The following is an 18,493-nucleotide window of genomic DNA, read 5'->3' as shown; positions in this document are numbered from 1 at the left end:
CTTCAGAGGCTTTTTTAATCCCCACAGCTGAGTCACCATGGTAACAACACCTCAGGTGGAGCACAGAAAATAATAACCACAACAAACTACTTTCAGGCATGAGCACAGAGACCTGGCAGGGCTGCCCAGCTGTGGGTCAGAGAGGGCGGGGCTACATGTTACCACACCTTTCTGTACTTCAAACCAGCCCCTACATTCAGACAGATCAAAGACTCAGGGTACAGGACAGGATCACAGACATCAGAGCGTGCTGTTAACTCGGAGGACAGGTCTGAATCACAGAAGAGGATGCTGCTGTCTGCATCCTTGAGAGAAGTTTAGAGCTAAACCTCAAACACTCAGGTGAAAAATTCTAGTTTATACAATATGTATCAGCATAAAAAGGTACAGGAATTCCCTCCCGCATCAATTGCAGTGAGGTTAAATATAAAGTCTGTGTGTATGTGTGTGCGTGCAGGTGTGTATCTGTGTGTGTGAGAGAGTGTGTGTATGCATGCGGGTGTGTGTGTGTGTGAGTAGCTTCCTTCCTTTTGAAGGAATGTCCCACTCTCACACAATGAGTGCTATGGAGGCAGGTTGCTGCCAGGGGGCAGTAGAGAGGTTAGAGTGTGCACACTCAGACTATGGTGGGATGTGACTGGAGTGGCACTGCAGGAGAGCACTGACTCCTAACAAAATGATTTGAATATTAGATATTTAGTTTATATTAGAATATTAGTCTTATGTATAAATGGTTGCACACATTTGTTGTTTTGTTGTGAAAACCTGTGATTTGCTCTGACACAACAAATCTGTCATGGTGGAGTTTTGCTTGTGCATTTCAAGAAAAAAAGTGAAACATATCTATTACCTGGGAGATTAAATGGGAAATTTGCCTAGACAAGAGGAAAATAAACATACAGAGTACTGTAGACGGTGTGGCCATCATTACTTACATAATGTAGAGAGATTACAGAGATGATTATGATGTTAACTAGGACAGAGTTTCACTGTAATTCTTAGGGCACTGATATACTGAAGCTGTAGATAAGGGCCTTTTCCCCTGTGCGCTGTGGGAAAGGCTCTTCTGAATTATAAAACAATATTCTGTCCCTGGTTTTGAAAAGAGCAATAGCTCAAGGGAGCAGACACGGTCTCTATAGCAACTCCAGCGGTCGTTACTATGACATTCTAAACGATCCCCTGTGTAGCAAAGCATGCGCTTTGTGTGTAATCATAAGATACCAAGAGCATTATCTATCCATCATTGGAAGAGGTTTAAATCAATTACAGACACCCCCCCCCCCCCCCCTCCAATTTCCCACGCCCATTTGATGTCATATCCGGTTTCAGAACCGTGGTTAGCGCCTGCTCTCTGAAATATTCACTCTTTGCTCGTCTGTCTGGCCGCTCCTGTGAAGCGCGCTTTTGGGAGTAACAGCTTCATCATCCCTTGCAGCGTTGAAAGAGAGGTTCTTTTCAAATGTCCTACATACGAAACCGCTGCCGATAGAGGGGAAGACAAGTGCCATCGGTACATCGATATATTAAAATAAATATGCACGCCGACGGCTCGGCGAGCCTGGTTTCGAGATTTCCTTCACTGGGGTGCTGAGACCTGGGTCTGTGAAAAGGCGAAGAGCGCCGACAGGAGAGAAGATCTGCAAGCCAGAGCGAAAAGACATGCAGCCTGCAAGCAAGCTCTGGAGCCTCGTTCTCCTCCTCTTGATGGGCACAAAACTTACCGAAGTAGGTTTACAAACGCCATTTTCATTTTTGTTTAGAGCGCCGCTGATGATGATTAGCAGGATACCGTTAAATAATCTAGGAGATGGTTTGAACGGTTGTAGGAAATTAGCCGGATTCTGCTCTTAATCGGATCAGGGAGGACTGTGTCCCGGTAATATGGCTGGGCAGCATACGGCGCACGGCTAAAGCGGAGATCAGGCGTGCGATGTGCTACTGCTGACGGTCCTCTTAGCATATGGAGCCCGGGGAATACTGCGCTGATAACTTGTTTTATGAGCGAATGAAAGTATGGGTGTGGCTGATGTGCGGTCAGTAGCCTATGAAACGCCCTGGCTTTTCCTTTTTTAAAGTAGGTCATCGTGCTGGCTCCAACTTTACATCTTCTTGGTAATCGGGAGGTGGAGTATTATTTCGCAGTGAAAATGTCAACGTTTAAAATTCTTAGAAAGTTAGAAAAGAGACCACACCAGCAAAATCCTTTGGGAGATATTCTCTTGGTTGTATCATTAAGATACAGAAAGCGTTAATTTGTAACGTTTTCCAAACTCCCGGTCAAAGTTAGGAGTGGGTAATATTCATTTATTACATCGTTTCGGATTTATTGTGTTAACATTCGATGGGGTGTAGCATTTACTTAGCTTTGTGGCGCATACATCTTGTGAAAGTAACGTGATTTTATTCTTTTACTTCTTCCATAAACCTGTACGCAAGCACATTCCTAAACTGGTGAAAACTACTTGGTAAAATGTGTAGACAAACGGATCCCCGTCTTCAGATAGCAAATGTGTGTTCTGTCTTATCTGATGTAGCTTCCAAAAGGTTGGTGTCCCGAGGGCAAGATCAGTCCGGTGATGGTAGATTTCCGACAGAACAGCGTGTGAGATGCTGGCCGGACAGGGAGCGCTTCATCCACCGATTCAGGGACGTTCTCCGCTGTCCGAACTAACCACAGAGCGCATTATGTCTGTATTTCTTGCCGTCGCTTTGTTTCTTTTAAGAATGAGTGATTTGGTCATTTTTATGGGTTTGCTGAAAATGAGACCACATATCTGACCTCATCAGACGTTCCGAGGTTGCCCAGTATGTCGGAAAATTAGTATAGACCGTTGGGTGGATCTATTAGCGAATGCAGCTGAATTGGAGAGTGTAACCCGGGTTCTGCTCGGCAAAGCCGAGGGCAGCGCAGCGGGTAAGCGAGCCGGAGACCCTGAAGCGCGCGGAAAAGGCGTTTTTGAAAGATTGACCAAAAAACATATGGAAGAAACAACATTGGTCTCGCATTGTCTGTCATCGCCAAAATGTAATTTGAATAGATAGTAATCTCATGAGGTTATTACTGTTATTACAACAACGTCTGAAGCATGGATTTCTGTTTCTGAACTAACCAGAACTAACCAGTCTGTAAGTTATATAGTAGCCACTGTTACAGTCTTGTGCCCCTGCAGAATTATATCCAGTGGGGACTTCTTTCATAATTTAGTCTATTTTGAACCCCAGAAGCAGTTAGGAAATCTCATAGCTTGTTGTCCATTTTCAGAAGGGGACCTTGTTTGCCCAGCTTTGAGGTTTTAAAATTCTCATTTGGGTATTTAAGAATTTTTCCTCTTTTTCTATGATTTGGTAAAGTCAACAGATTGGACATAATAATAATAATAATAATAAAAATAATAATGACAGTCATACTGCACACACGCATTTCCCCGAGCTTGCACTCTGTACTCCACCATTGTGAATATGGCTTCTCCATTCTCCATCTTTTTCCATGGGGTGAATCCCAAGATGCAATGCAAAGTTCTTTTTATTTTAGTTATTTCTTAAAAATACATTTAGCAAAAGTGTTTATAAAACCACTGTATATGAATGGTTAGCAAACTAATATTCCTAACCAAGTAACTAGTCCAAAATTTAATATCAGTCATGACTTCCTTTTATTTGGCTGACAACTAAATAATTTTGCTGCACATACATAAAGCATGCTTTAGTAAATGTGAATTTCAAAATTATTTAATCTATATTTACCTATATTTAACGACAGTTTAGTAAGAACATGTCACATAATCAGTCATGTGATCACTTTTCCTCTTCTCATCTGTGTGATCTGCAGCTCAGTGAAATTGCTGGCATTTTTCTCCATTCATATCCCCCCCCCCCCCCCCCCCCCCTTTAAATGAATTGTTCATTCAGACTAATTGGAGAGATGAATTTTCTCAGAATAACACATCTGAAGAATAGAATATTCACCCAACCATCTTTGTATAAAGCTACAGTAGTGTCTGTGTTTCCTGCGGTGAGATGGATACACAAAAGCAGACACACACACACACACACACACACACACACATACACATACACATACACACACACACACACCTGATTTGATAAAACTTTCTTAATCTGGAAAACTAGAAGTTAGTGTAAGTTATAACTAAGTTAAATGAAGGTGCACGCTTCTCCTGGTGAGGAGCAGAGAGGAAGCAGCATCTTCCCTCCTGTCACTTTATGAATGGAGAAATTCCTCCGGAGCTCTGGCTGAGTCTGTGACCTGCCTGCTGCTCAGATGTCTCAGCTTTGATGCAGACAGTAAGTCACTTCAGGCCGTGGCTGGCAGCAGACGTGTTGTACAGCAGGTATCTCCCTCTGAGGAGGCACCTCTTTAGTGTGGCCTGTATGCCCTTTGAATGTGGGATCCATCTCGTATCTGAACATTTGATTATGCTCTTGGTAGAACCCTGTTTGCTATGCGCCCCAGCAGGAATGAGTCTGAACATGACATCACTACCACGAGATTACTTAGACCAGCATTCGAATGCTTGTTAAGTGACAAAAATGAAGGAAAATCCAGTTTTATTCTTTCTCATTGACATTCAGAAATAAGAGTGTAAGAGCCCTGTATGCCACTGATATTATTCAAGTTCCATGCCTAAAAGTGCGAGGGAATGTAGAAGTAGATTGTGTGTATATGTCTTTAAATGAATCTGTGCACGTTATCACTGCATGCCAGTCTAGCAAACAGATACAGATGTCCTTGATTGTTGCACCACAGGCAGAAATCTGCAGGATGTCAAGTCAGTACTGAGCTGAGCTGGAATATTCTTGTTACGGGGTCAATGCACTGTTGATACTGCTAGTGAAGGCCACCGAGCAAAAGTCCAGCTGAATAATAGTTTCAATGTCACTGTGAAGTGACAGGAATATCAGACTGGAGGCTTTTCATGCATGCATTTTAATTTACACGGACAGATATAAATACATTACGTGTACGAGTTTTCTATAAATTGCTCTCATCATGTATCTTGCAATGACACTACTTTGCCGACAGGTGGTGCCAGTTATCTTTTCTCACACATTTCAACCCAGAAGTGAGCTCGGCGTTGGTCTGGCATTGCGAAGAGCGCGGCGAGCAGAGCCGTGCTGCACTGAGCTGGAAGTCGCGCATTAGGCAGCTGACGGCGCAGGATGAACATACTTTTCACTAACAGCAGACTTCGGTCTCCAGCTCTGCAACACCATTTGTCAGTGCCACTGATCTTAGAACAGTGATTTTCAAAGTCCTTTCTGGCGTTATGTAGCCATGTTTGCATATCCGGTCAGCACGCGTGAGTGCAGGCTTGGTCCAGATCCGCGGCGTGTCCAGGACGAGCCCTCCTCATACGCCTTGTGTTAACGGTACATTGTTAAATGGCTGGTCAAAACGTGCACCCAAAACGTTTAAATACGTTTCGACAGTTCTCCCTCTGCTGCAAGTAAACCTATTGGTATTCGAAAATTAAATTTCATAATGACATGGTAGGTCATTATATAAGCAATAATTTTAGTCAGTAGCAGTCAGAAACTGCTCAGAAAAGGTTGTTACTGTCCATTCAGCACTACAAGAGCCTCAGTATCTTATAAACTCAATAGCATACAGAGGTCCAAGCTGAGAAGTACGGACATGTATTTAGTGTGTGTGCGTTACCCAGTTAAACAAATCACATTTCACCTTCACGTTTACTTTCAGAACGTCAGCATATGCAGTAAAAACCTCTAAGTTTCTTTGGTTATGGTCGGTTAAGGCGGTTGATAAGAACACATTCTAAATATGTAGGCCTATATATAAATGGCAAACTTTTAACTACATGCACACACGCACAATTACAATTGCAGAGTATCAGTTCACGTGACGTAGGCCTAAAGCCTAAATTTTCTTTGACATTAGTCTGTAGACTAAGGAATCCATGGGAATACCGTGGTAAGTTATACATCGAAACTGATTGTAACACTTCATTGAATTTAAACCGTTAGGTTTTGCATCAGCGTTCAAATGCAACTATAAAAATCTGAACGCTATGGCTTCACTTAAAAGGAGAAAAATGATCGAATTGCCCACAGCTGGGAGTCAGGGGAAGGCAGCGAGACTGTGTGAATATGTGTGATATGCGCTGACCTACTTTATGCGGAGAGTCTCTATCCAACAGCGCAGCTCCGTATGCGCAGGCGGGCGGCTCCGGGCCGGGCGAAGGGTGCCTCCTGTTACCGCCTCTGCCTTTAATTAAGCAAAGATCATGGTAGCAAGAGTCGGTAAACTCCCTATAAGATCCAGGTTATTCTGGAGAGTATATGCCTACACGTTAAACCTCGTAATATGTGGGTATGTTACGCGAAAAACGTAATATGCTGTCGAAGGTCTGCCACACGGCAAATTGTAGCATAGTTACAGCAAGTTAGCAAGTTAGTCCGCTTGATATATACGTATAAACAACCGTAGAAGTGTAACATGATCCAAATGTCTCATCACTCGCTTACAGTGATCTGAGGAAATAAAGCCGCACTCTGTTGTAACCGTGCAGTACCGTTTGCAGACGCACGGTGGCGCTCGAGTCCAGCGCAACGCGCGCTGCCGGTCCGCGCATCGGTGCAGCTCGGCTCTCACCTGCTTTACTGCCTGCCACGGACGCGCCTCTCTTTCGCTAAATGTGTTAGTAAATTGTTAAGAAATTAAAATACTGTTTCCTCTAACAAATCTGTGTATAATTACCATATTTTCATGTTCTTGATCATACATCAAAATGCATGTGCTTTTTAACACCGATGACTCGTCTAGTTATTGTAACAGCAGTAACATTTAAGGTCTGATGGGTTTAAGGTCTGACTGTTTCCGAACGCATTGAGCTTCTCATTCACACAAAGCAAAGGATTTCCTTTTCCAATCATACTGAAAACACAAAGACACAAACAGTGCAAAGCAACTATCAAATAGGTATCGCGGTCTGAATACAGCCTGGAGCGCTGCAGAAAGGGCTATACCTTACGTAAACCTGCTCTTTCCCACGGATCGGGAACACCAAAAACGAATTTTAAGAGGGCGAGCAGCTGCTCCCTGGTGTCACAAGAAGGGCGTCTAACAAGAGCTGTCTGACATCACGTCGCGCTTCGTCACAGAGATCCACAGAAGCACCTCCCTACGCATGTCGATAAACCCGCGTTCACTTCTGCACCTCCTCACTGAGTGACCGGAACGGGGCGGATCAAGGGCTTTAGCGCGAAAGGCGAGGCTGGCAGCGGAGCCCCCCCGCCAGTGCAGGCGAGGACAGCGCTGAGGAGAGCCGGCCGTTTCCCCGCCTTCCCCGACCGAGCGCTGCTTCGGCATTGCGGTTTCTAACAGCCGCCCAAGTCGTGATAGCCACCCATCAAGGTAACAGAGTGTCCTGCGAGTATTCCCAGGTATGTCCAGGGAGAGACCGGTGAAAATGAGGGTAAGGGTGTTGCATCAATCTTTTCCGGGAGACATGGATGTCGGCGAGCGTTCACCGCTGGAATGCGTAGAATGAAGGTTTTTACGGGACTCAGATCGCAGAGATGTCGGTGCCTTTACTCAAGATCGGAGTTGTTCTCAGCACGATGGCGATGATCACCAACTGGATGTCGCAGACGCTGCCGTCATTGGTGGGGCTGAACACCACTAAGCTCGCAGTGGCACCCGGGGGGATACCGGATCGGAGCACCGGAGTGAGTTTATCACTGAAGCGCACAAGGATCAAAACGCAGATAAATCACATAATGATGCAACTTAATACAATTCAGACTGAAGTTATCCACATTATTATTAGCAGGAGTAGTAGTCGTTGTCGTAATAATTATTATTGTAGTAGTGGCAGCTGTGATGGCAGTAGGTCTATTAGATAACTACCACTTGCTGTTGGAATTTCCCTTAAAACATCCCTGTTAATATCAGCTGATTATACAAGATGAATATGAAAAGCACGAGCAGAAGCTGTACTCCAGCATGATGCTGTTCCCACCCGAGACGGGTCTGACCCCACGCGAGCTGTCAGGGCATGAGGTGAAAGCCTGACGCGCGCGCGCGAAGGAGCCTATCAGTGTTCATATTTACAGAGCCGAACTGATAAGAAATTGCAATGGGAGTCGTTTGATCTGGATGTTCAGAAGCGATTGGCTTGCATTTAATTTAGTGTGGCATAAAACTACACAGCATGACAGAAACAGTCATTAACGGAACAGCATCCAACAACACTAAAGACCAAGGCGCTGCTGAGACACCTGCACGTGCTCTATTCGAGCTAACCTGTTGTACTCAGTAACCACATATGCTGAACGCTGTGGGGAAATATGATAATTATGGCTCGTTCAGATCAACTAATTGTTGAAAGTGTCTCCCACAGCGAAAACAGGGTAGTGATTTAACGCGATAGTATATCGCACTATAAGTGTGCTTTCCTTTTTATTTATCTGTGCATTTTCACTGCTGACGATACAGTGCGTTTTGGCGAAGCAAAAATACATGTCAGTTAATATAATGGTGAGTTCGTTTATTCATAACATTGCTGGACAGTATTTAACATTATTTACTGATTTGCTCGTGACAATGTTTTCAAAGGGCTTCTTTTAAGCTTAACAAAGAGTAGTGAGTGTTCTTAGCTATATTTAAAACAATGACATGATTGTATCTGCAAACGAACGCGCCCGGCGGCTCTACAGAGATTATTTGCTTAGTTATTGCCCAAGAGCAAATATCTTCAGACAAACGCGTTTCTTTTCAGGGTCTGTTTTCTGGGCGCCATCCTGCTGCTCGCTGTTGTCGTCGCTAAATGCCCTGCCGTTGTTCACATTATAGCGCTTCTGTTCTGGCCGGATCCTCACAGCAGCCTTCTTTCCCGGAGAATGATCAGAAAGACCAGGCGAATTGATCTCCGGAACCCGCAGAGGCATTTGCCACATGTCATAACCTTATCTGAAAACACCCTGACGTCTTGACAAAGGACACAAGGTGGCCTTCGGTAGCCAAATTTAGCACTCCTGAGTTGAATAGCAGTGTAATATTCCGCGTTAATTATGGGAAACTGCAGAATGACACACGTCACATACAGTAGCTCTAGCTCAGGAAGTCGCCATACCACCCGAATGGCATGGACTTAAACTCCATAAATACTAAGCCTTCAATAGTGCTAGATAGATTATGGAGTTATGTTATCAGCATCCAAGCAAAGCCATTCCAGTAAATTTAGCGTTTTTTTTTAGAGCTTTTTCTTTGTTTCCATGGGTACCCTGGCCTGAGAAGTGATTGATGTGATGTGAGGCAGGGGTGAGCGTACGGACAGGATCAGCGCATTACATAATCAAACATGATCATCTGATAAATGTAAGTCAGTGATTTACAGGGAGGCCACGGGCTGTAAGCCAGTGCCTGCTGTTGGGCATGTCTCTGTGGAGCTCCACTCGGAAATAAGCCGATGAGATGCGGTGTTGTGTGAGGATCTGGTGGCTTCGTGTTTGTTTATGTGTTGATGTGTCCATGTGCGCAGGTGCTGCCAGCCAATCCCGAGGAGTCCTGGCAGGTGTACAGCTCGGCCCAGGACAGCGAGGGCAGGTGCGTCTGCACAGTGGTGGCACCCCAGCAGACCATGTGCTCACGAGACGCCAGGACCAAACAGCTGAGGCAGCTGCTGGAGAAAGTAACTCCGCCTTCTGCTGTACCTGATTCCTAAACCCCGCCCCTTACCTGACTCCTATGCCTATCCTCAATAACAACTCCACTTTCACCATGACAGTCTTGTTGTTTTAGTTTTATTGACTCTTACCCTTCACACACTGGCACCATCATGACTACATTTACCATAACCATACATTACCCCTACATTACCCTCTCTCAGAGTCTGTGCTCCTCAGCAGTTGGAGACACTGTGACAGCACTCACATACAGACTTAAATGTCTAAAATGGCTAAGGGAATGAGTGATTTCCTGAATGTCTGTCAAACCATACACAGTGTGCTTCTCATGCATTTCTCCTACTTTATGCTGTACATTGTAACTCACCTCTTGATGTCTACAAAATCCCAGTGATCTCATAGCACCAGCTTCACAGTTCTCTCTCCGTGTCAGGTCCAGAACATGACCCAGTCCATCCAGGTTCTTGATCAGCGGACCCAGAGGGACCTGCAGTATGTGGTAAAGATGGAGACACAGTTACGAGGGCTGGAGACCAAGTTCCGACAGGTGGAGGAAAACCACAAGCAGAACATTGCCAAGCAATATAAGGTATGCCCCGCCCCCTTCATACCATCTCCTCCCTACTCATACCAGCTCCTCCCTGCTCATACAAACCCTGTCCTCTTCAAACCACCCACCCTCATCATACCAGTCCTGCCCTGCTCATATCAGCCCCGCCCTGCTCATATCAGCCCCGCCCTGCTCATACAGGCCCCGCCCTACTCATACAGGCCCCGCCCTACTCACACCAGCCCCACCCCTTCCTACCCTTCATTTTCCTCTGATCCTGATGACACCCAGAGCACAAGAAGCACAAGAACTGACCATGATCCAGACAGACACATCCCCCTACCGGCCCTGTCCCTGCCTGCTGCTCAGCTCCCTCAGGCCAGGAATTCACACCCAGTCAAAAGTTTAAAGGAGCGTATTCAGCTTCAGATGGTATTTTATCTGTTGATTTCTGTTCAAAAGTTATTGTTAATTGAAGGAAAAGTCTACATCAATGAGAACAAAGACAACTACAAAAAGGAAATGTACAGTGAATTGTTTATATTTATTTTATATAAAATATGTTCCATTTTAATGATAGTTATTAATAAATGTAGCATTATCAACTGCAGCATCACATAATTTACATTCAACGTTTATTTGTTTAGCAGACGCTTTTACCCAAAGCAACTTACAAAGAGTTAAAGCTCTGCTTCGCTGTATGCTGGGCATTCTGTGGTGCTGGCCGCAGTGAAGCAGACCAAGAACAATGCGCATCATCATTACACTTCAAATCATAAAATCATTTGATTAATATGAAGGATTGGCACATATTCAGTGAACCCATTTGAAAGCAGCCCAGCCAATCACGCACTGGAGTGAAAGGAAATTAGTTGCACATCCCTCCCCTTCCCTTTCTCACAGAGTGTGTGTGTCATTCCTCTCCCCAGCTGTAGCTGCATGACAAAGCCTCGCTGCATTGTGTGTGGAAATGTGCAAAGCCTCGCAGACCGTGGCACATCCTATAATGAGAATACCGTCTCTCGGCACCCTGGGGCCTGCTGGGCAGGGATTGGCTGAGGGGTTTGCACATTTCAGCCGGGTGTGAGTGTGTGCGTGTCTGCATGCTGTCAGCCCGCGCGTCTGTGTCATGGTGTGTCCTGGTTTGCGTCTATGGGACTTCACAGCTTTGTGTGTTCTGTGTGCATTAGACAGGCCAGCGAGTTTAGGCACTTCAACAGTATCTCGTTTTCTTGCTTGCAGGGCTAACTTTAAGACTTTTTATCAAAGCTGCTGAGACGGAAGAGGCAGGTCTATCCCATGTGACCTTGAACAGGGCCATGTGACCTTGAACAGGGCCACTGAATTTTTGCACCATGCAGTTTATTTGACTCTAGCAGCTTAATCTCTAAGGACCCCAGACCAACACTGCGCTCTTCCTGCATGTTACTGTAGAAGCATTCCACCAATAATTTCTCCATATTATGTTACTTTTACATTAATATTTCTTCTATTCATTTAGTTTTGTTAATACACCTTTGGTTACTAAAGAAACACAAACTAAAAAAAACTTTGTTGTATGTGACCTAAAGCATGTAACCGGAAGATGTTGCATTTAAAGGTGAAAATAAAGAGCTTTCCACATTGTTTTTGGTGTACTGCTGCTATTTCTGATAATGTAACAACTGTGTTTAATAGTGTGGAGGGCTTCAGGCCACAACCACCTTCACTGTAAGGAGAGACGAGGTAGGGCAAGACAGGTGTGCAAGAAACTCTGCCACATGACACTGAACCCAGCTTATTTTAACCTTGCAGGCCATAAAAGGAAAAATGGAAGAACTTAGGCCATTGATACCAGTGTTGGAGGAGTACAAAGCCGATGCAAAATTGGTAATGCAGTTTAAAGAGGAGGTCCAGAATCTGACGTCAGTTCTAAACGAACTTCAGGAGGAGATTGGAGCCTTTGACTACGAGGAGCTGCAGAGCAGAGTGTCAGATCTTGAGGAGAGACTCCGTGCATGCATGCAGAAATTAGGTAGGCAGAGGGCCAGGTGGAGTCAGAGCCACTCACACCTGCCCATCCCACCTGTTCCACTGCACACACCTGACACACACCTGTCTGACACCACCTCCTACACCCTTGTCTGTTTGCAACACAGTACACACCTGCTGTCTGTCACATCCCTGTGGCCAACACACAGTACCTGCTCTGAACACACACTTGCCTGTGACACCTACACCTCTGACACACCTGTCAACCACCCATCACACAACACACCTGCCCAGAATATAACAGTGACAGGTATGTGAAAAGTGTGTATTTCACTTTAATCTGACACTCTGTTTCCCTGCCAACTGTTTTCACTGCTACTGATGTGTCCTTCAAGTGGAATGTTTGATGCTTTTTATTTTGGTTGAAACTTTGTCTTTCAGAGGTTCACTGTGAAGCAGACGGATACTGTAGCCATAAAGTGAAACAGTTACAGTCAGATGTGGAAATGCCACTGCAGCACATTGCAGTGTTCACATGAAGGCTTGCCTCTAACATGCCTGTCACTAACATGGAGCACCTTATTGTAACACTCCAGTGACTAACACATGAGTGATTGACACTAACAAAACCTGTATGCAGAAATTTTTCATAAATATATATGTATACTTCATTTACATCTGAGAAACTTTACTTCAGTACCGTGTATTTCTTTAATATCTGGTGTTGATATTCCATGGGCTGATGTTACAGCACTGACAGTTTTCCACAGTATATTGCACTGCTTGCAGTTGCTCTAGCTGCCTCTGTAGGCTGAGAGAAGCATCACTGAGCAGCTCTGTTTCCGTTGGAAACACACGGCCTCCCTTTACAGCAGGATTACATTGAGAATTACATGAAGAGATTATTTTACCTGTGTGTTTCGGAAGTGTCATTAAATAGAGTCTCATTTGACAAAATATTCCTGGGTGGAAAAATGCATGAAATAAGTTCATTTTAACAGCAATCACATTAGACTGTTTTCTGAATGTTCTGCATTGGCAGTGAATGTTTGTTTAGCATGAAATAGACATTACATGAAATAGTAACCTAGGCACAGGCACCGGCACCTAATTGGGGTGTTACTGTAATTTGGTTTAACAGTGATGTTGGGATATAATCCCATTTCATTTAAATTGCATTTGTTTGGAAAAGGAGTTGAAATGGTGGCAGAATCAAATTCTTGCCAAAAGCTCTGCACTGGACCAAATGCCATGCATTAGAGAGACAGTAATCTAAAGATAGGATTTAAAAACTGCCAGATTATGTTTACTGTAATCTGTGAGCTGCATGAATTCTGCACACTATGTTATGTAAGAGGTTTTCAGAATGGGGTAAGGGCCCTGTTGCTGTTGCATGGGTACCTGACCATGTATGACAGACTACACAAAGTTTCTGATAAAAATGGTTGGAAATCACACCCTCCTGCTGAAGAGAGAAGTCCCGGTGGATTCACTGTGGAGCTCCACTCTGTGAAACCAAAGCTCTGCTACAAAGCAATTCACTCCTCCATTTATAATAATTTCCTTATAAAAGCCTACCATTGAGATGCTTCTGTTTTTTCTGTGATCTGAGCTCACAGAGCAAAATGCAAAATGAAGAGGCTGAAGATCAGCTTTAATGGGATGGAGTGCAGAGACAGGAGAGAGAGAGAGGAGGAGAGGGAGAGCGGGAGAGATAGAGAGAGGGGGAGAGAGAGAGAGAGAGATAGAGAGAGAGAGAGAGAGAGAGAGAGATAGAGAGGGAGAGGGAGAGAGAGGGGGAGAGAGGGGGAGAGAGAGAGGGAGAGAGGGGGAGAGAGAGAGGGAGGGAGAGAGAGAGAGGGAGAGAAAGAGGGAGGGAGAGAGAGAGGGAGAGAAAGAGGGAGGGAGAGAGAGAGGGAGAGAGAGAGAGAGAGAGAGAGAGAGAGAGAGAGAGATAGAGAGGGAGAGGGAGAGAGAGGGGGAGAGAGAGAGGGAGAGGGAGAGAGGGGGAGAGAGAGAGGGAGGGAGAGAGAGAGGGGGAGAGAGAGAGGGAGGGAGAGAGAGAGAGGGAGGGGGAGAGAGGGAGAGAGGGAAAGGGAAAGAGGAAGAGAGAGAGAGGGAGAAGGAGAGAGAGAGAGAGAGGGAGAGGGACCGGGAGAGGGAGAGAGAGAGAGGGAGAGGGACAGGGAGAGGGAGAGAGAGGAGAGGGAGAGAGAGGGAGAGGAAGAGAGAGAGAGAGGGAGAGGGAGAGAGAGGAGGAGAGAGAGAGAGAGAGGGAGAGGGAGAATGGAAGAGAGAGAGAGGGAGGGAGAGAGGGGGAGAGAGAGAGAGAGAGAGGGAGAGAGAGAAAGAGGGAGAGAGAGGAGGAGAGGGAGAGAGGGGGAGGGAGAGGGAGAGAGAGAGAGAGGACAATGCAGCAGGACAGTGGAGATGGGTAGAGTGGAGAAGTGGATCATTTGCATACAGACTGCATGGTCTCCGGGGGGGATGGGGGGATGGGGGGGGGGTAAGCGGATCATGAAGATGCAGCTGCACGGCACTACATCCACATCACGGGATTATCTGTGTGTGTGACTCCCCTGGACTGAGCCAAGCCAACGGGGTATGCCACAGCGGGAGGGCAACGAAAACAGCGAAAACACCACACCCTAATCACGCCCTGCTTGTGTGCATGTGTTTTGGAGGGGCCGTGACTTCGTTATCTCTTGCAGCGTGTGTGTGTGTATGTGTTTGTGAGTGTGAGTGTGTGTTTGTGGGTACATGTTTGTTTTGGAGAGGTCGTGACCTTGTGTGGCTCTTGCAGCATGTGGGAAGTTGACTGGGATCAGTGAGCCCATCACCATAAAGACATCGGGATCGAGGTTTGGATCCTGGATGACCGACCCACTGGCACCGGAGGGAGACACCAGGGTAAGTAGAGAGCTAAGCACAGATCCAAGGCCAGCTACACCCAGTAGATACAGTCCTAGAGCAAGCGCTTACCCTGAGCGACAGCGTGAATCTGGTCCAGGTCAATGGCATGGTGTAGCTGCTATGGTACCTATAACTGGAACTTTCAGCTAAAGCACTAAGGATCAGAGTTTAAAACCAAAACATAAAAAATTAGATTTTGCAACTAAAACTTTAAGGACTAGCATTTAAAAAGGAAACATCAGAGGTTTGATTCCTATGTGGGCCAGTGCCGCTGTACCCCTGAGCTTCAGTGAAGTACTGGCAGGCAGGCTTCCTGTTTCTGCTTTGGATAAGGCCACGTTATTACCACATTATACTGTAGCATCAGCTAACTCACTCCTAACTTAAAACAGTGAAACTGAATCAGGATCAGTCTATCTACACCCACAGTCCTTTAGGCATATAAAAACATACAATATATCTGATGTGCTGCACACATGGTAACATTATCCAGCCGTGATGTCAACATCTTTCATACATGGTTGCAGTTGTGTTCATGTAGGAGTGAGAGACACAGTCAGCTGTGATGGAAGGTTTGAAACACACAGTTGCTCCCTTTCTGGTAACTGCTGTGTTAAAGCCCTGTGGTGGAACAGATGCAGCTCACGTTATGACATGATCACTAATATCTGCCCATACAGAAAATAGCCAGAGAATGTAAATGTAAATGCAGGCATGTGTGTGGGCAGCTACATTCTGACCTCTTGTAAAGACGCAGGAAGCCTGGGCTGCCCGCACCTGTCCTGGGGAAGCAGTGAACCGAGCAGCGACCTGAACCTGCGCTCTGTTGTAGTTTTCGCCTCTGTGTCTCAGTAGCTACAGCCAGCTCCCTGTGTCATAAGCTCTGTGCATGCTGTCCATCGGTTTTGGCAGAAAGCGAGTGTGATAAACCTGCCCACCTGTGGGTTTGGTGCTGAGGGGTCGGGTTGCTGGTGTGACACCACTCTGTGTCCCCTGACAGGTCTGGTACATGGATGGCTACCACAACAACCGCTTTGTGCGCGAGTACAGGTCCATGGCGGACTTCATGACCTCGGATAACTTCACGTCACACCGCCTGCCCCACCCGTGGTCTGGCACGGGCCAGGTGGTCTACAACGGCTCCATCTACTTCAACAAGTTCCAAAGCCACATCATCATCAAGTTCGACTTCAAAACCTCGTCCATCAGCAAGTCCCGCCCACTGGACTACGCCGGCTACAACAACATGTACCACTACGCCTGGGGGGGGCACTCGGACATCGACCTGATGGTGGACGAGGGGGGGCTCTGGGCTGTGTATGCCACCAATCAGAACGCAGGGAACATCGTCATCAGCAAGCTGAACCCCAACACCCTGCAGGTGATCCGGAGCTGGACCACCAATCACCCGAAGCGGAGCGCCGGGGAGGCCTTCATGATCTGCGGCACGCTCTACGTCACCAACGGCTACTCCGGCGGCACCAAGGTCTACTACGCCTTCCACACCAACTCCTCCACCTACGAGTACATCGACATCCCCTTCCAGAACAGGTACTCGCATATCTCCATGCTGGACTACAACCCCAGAGACAAGGCGCTGTACGCCTGGAACAATGGCCATCAGGTGCTGTACAACGTCACACTGTTCCACGTCATCCGCTCTGATGAGCTGTAGGAGGCACCCGCTCTGTCACACAGCGTCTAAATAGGTTGGAATTGTGCTACAGATAAAGTAGAACAGCATACAATAAAGACATCTATATCTCTACATACATATGTATAAAAAAAGAGTAGAAAATAAGATCAGATGCCAAAAGGTCACGCCTTTCTTTTTTAAAAAATCTGAAACCTAACGATTGTCACAGTGACTGTGTTTCTGAAGCCTTATCTCCACTGACATTTGACTCTTGTGTCACAAATGAATTTTGGAGGTGAGTGAATGGGGTGAGCAGAGGGGTGGAGCAGAACGGCAGGAACACAGGAGCCAGTCATATCCTGTTTATCACAAATGAAATATGAATTGAAAATATCACCTAAAGAATGTGGGCACTGACTGTTGAAGGCACCCGTGTTTGTGACTGTGTGTGGATTTCTGTCTGCATGTGCTTCTGTTTCTCCATGCTCCAGGTAAGGGGGAGATGCTGTTTTGTTGTATGTTCTAGTTTTTGTCATTTATTTGGTTAGTTCCCCTTTTGGATCACTAGCCTGTTGCTGTTGATGAAACTCCTGTCTCTGCCGCGTCTTTCTGTGCAGCGCACTGATCACAGGAGAACACAGGAAGCTTGTGTTTCACGCGCTTTCTGTCGCAGACGCAGATCACAGCAGCTTCCTCTGTCCCGCTTTCTCAGTGTGTTATTCAGTGTGTTATCACTGCAGTGACATAATTCATATCAATAAACAGATATTCTTTGTTCTACACAAACCTCTCAGAGTCACCCTGAATGTCTGAAGACGCCAAACTGCACCTGCAACACCGCTGTCACACACACTGCGCTCCATCACACACACTGCGCTCCATCACACACACTGCGTTCCATCACACACACTGCGCTCCATCACACACACTGCGCTCCATCACACACTGCGCTCCATCACACACACTGCGTTCCATCACACACTGCGCTCCATCACACACTGCGCTCCATCACACACACTGCGTTCCATCACACACTGCGCTCTATCACACACTGCACTCTATCACACACACTGCGCTCTATCACACACACTGCGCTCCATCACACACTGCGCTCCATCACACACTGCGCTCCATCACACACTGCGCTCCATCACACACACTGCGCTCTATCACACACACTGCGCTCCATCACACACACTGCGCTCCATCACACACACTGCGCTCCATCACACACACTGCACTCTATCACACACACTGCGCTCTATCACACACACTGCGCTCCATCACACACACTGCGCTCCATCACACACACTGCGCTCCATCACACACACTGCGCTCCATCACACACACTGCGCTCTATCACACACTGCGCTCCATCACACACACTGCGCTCCATCACACACACTGCGCTCCATCACACACACTGCACTCTATCACACACACTGCGCTCTATCACACACTGCGCTCCATCACACACACTGCACTGTAACACACACCATTAGCCTCCAGCCTCATTGGAGAGGGCTTCACATATGCCCTCACACACCCCGCACAAACTCGTCATGCACACGCCACGCACACGCCAAGCACACGCCACGCACACGCCAAGCACACGCCAAGCACACGCCAAGCACACGCCAAGCACACGCCAAGCACACGCCACATCTATGCCTCTGAAATGAGATGCGCGGAGGGAAGGGAGCTCTCTGCATTCAGGAGCGAGTTTTAAAGTTACAGGTTTTATTTACAGT

The 18,493-nt window shown here is 46.4% G+C and overlaps 1 protein-coding gene across 2 annotated transcripts; it reads left to right on the top strand.

The window, feature by feature from the left end:
* Positions 1–1,381: 1,381 nt before the first annotated feature.
* Positions 1,382–17,539, top strand: LOC118775985 (noelin-like). Of its 2 annotated transcripts, none has more exons than XM_036525996.1 (6): positions 1,382–1,728; positions 9,528–9,677; positions 10,106–10,261; positions 12,017–12,236; positions 14,997–15,103; positions 16,107–17,538. In XM_036525996.1, the coding sequence occupies exons 1-6, from the start codon at positions 1,663–1,665 to the stop codon at positions 16,779–16,781; spliced, it is 1,374 nt and encodes a 457-aa protein (XP_036381889.1). In that variant the 5' UTR covers positions 1,382–1,662; the 3' UTR covers positions 16,782–17,538. The 2 variants fall into 2 exon arrangements, with proteins under 2 accessions (XP_036381889.1, XP_036381888.1); XM_036525995.1 differs by lacking the exon at positions 1,382–1,728 and adding an exon at positions 6,828–7,713 and having other exon boundaries at positions 16,107–17,539.
* Positions 17,540–18,493: the final 954 nt, after the last annotated feature.

The sequence above is a fragment of the Megalops cyprinoides genome, chromosome 4 (assembly GCF_013368585.1).
Source record: "Megalops cyprinoides isolate fMegCyp1 chromosome 4, fMegCyp1.pri, whole genome shotgun sequence".
NCBI lineage: Eukaryota > Metazoa > Chordata > Actinopteri > Elopiformes > Megalopidae > Megalops > Megalops cyprinoides.
The sequence above is the reverse complement of the archived record's forward strand: the minus strand, read 5'-3'. Positions and strand labels throughout refer to the sequence as shown.

Bases quoted from the DNA above. Each gene is read 5' to 3' on its own strand.
- LOC118775985 (XM_036525995.1), top strand. From the start codon at position 7,564: ATGTCGGTGCCTTTACTCAAGATCGGAGTTGTTCTCAGCACGATGGCG. The intron at 7,714-9,527 runs GTGAGTTTATCA...CCATGTGCGCAG, and splicing joins TACCGGATCGGAGCACCGGA to GTGCTGCCAGCCAATCCCGA. The intron at 10,262-12,016 runs GTATGCCCCGCC...TTAACCTTGCAG, and splicing joins ACATTGCCAAGCAATATAAG to GCCATAAAAGGAAAAATGGA.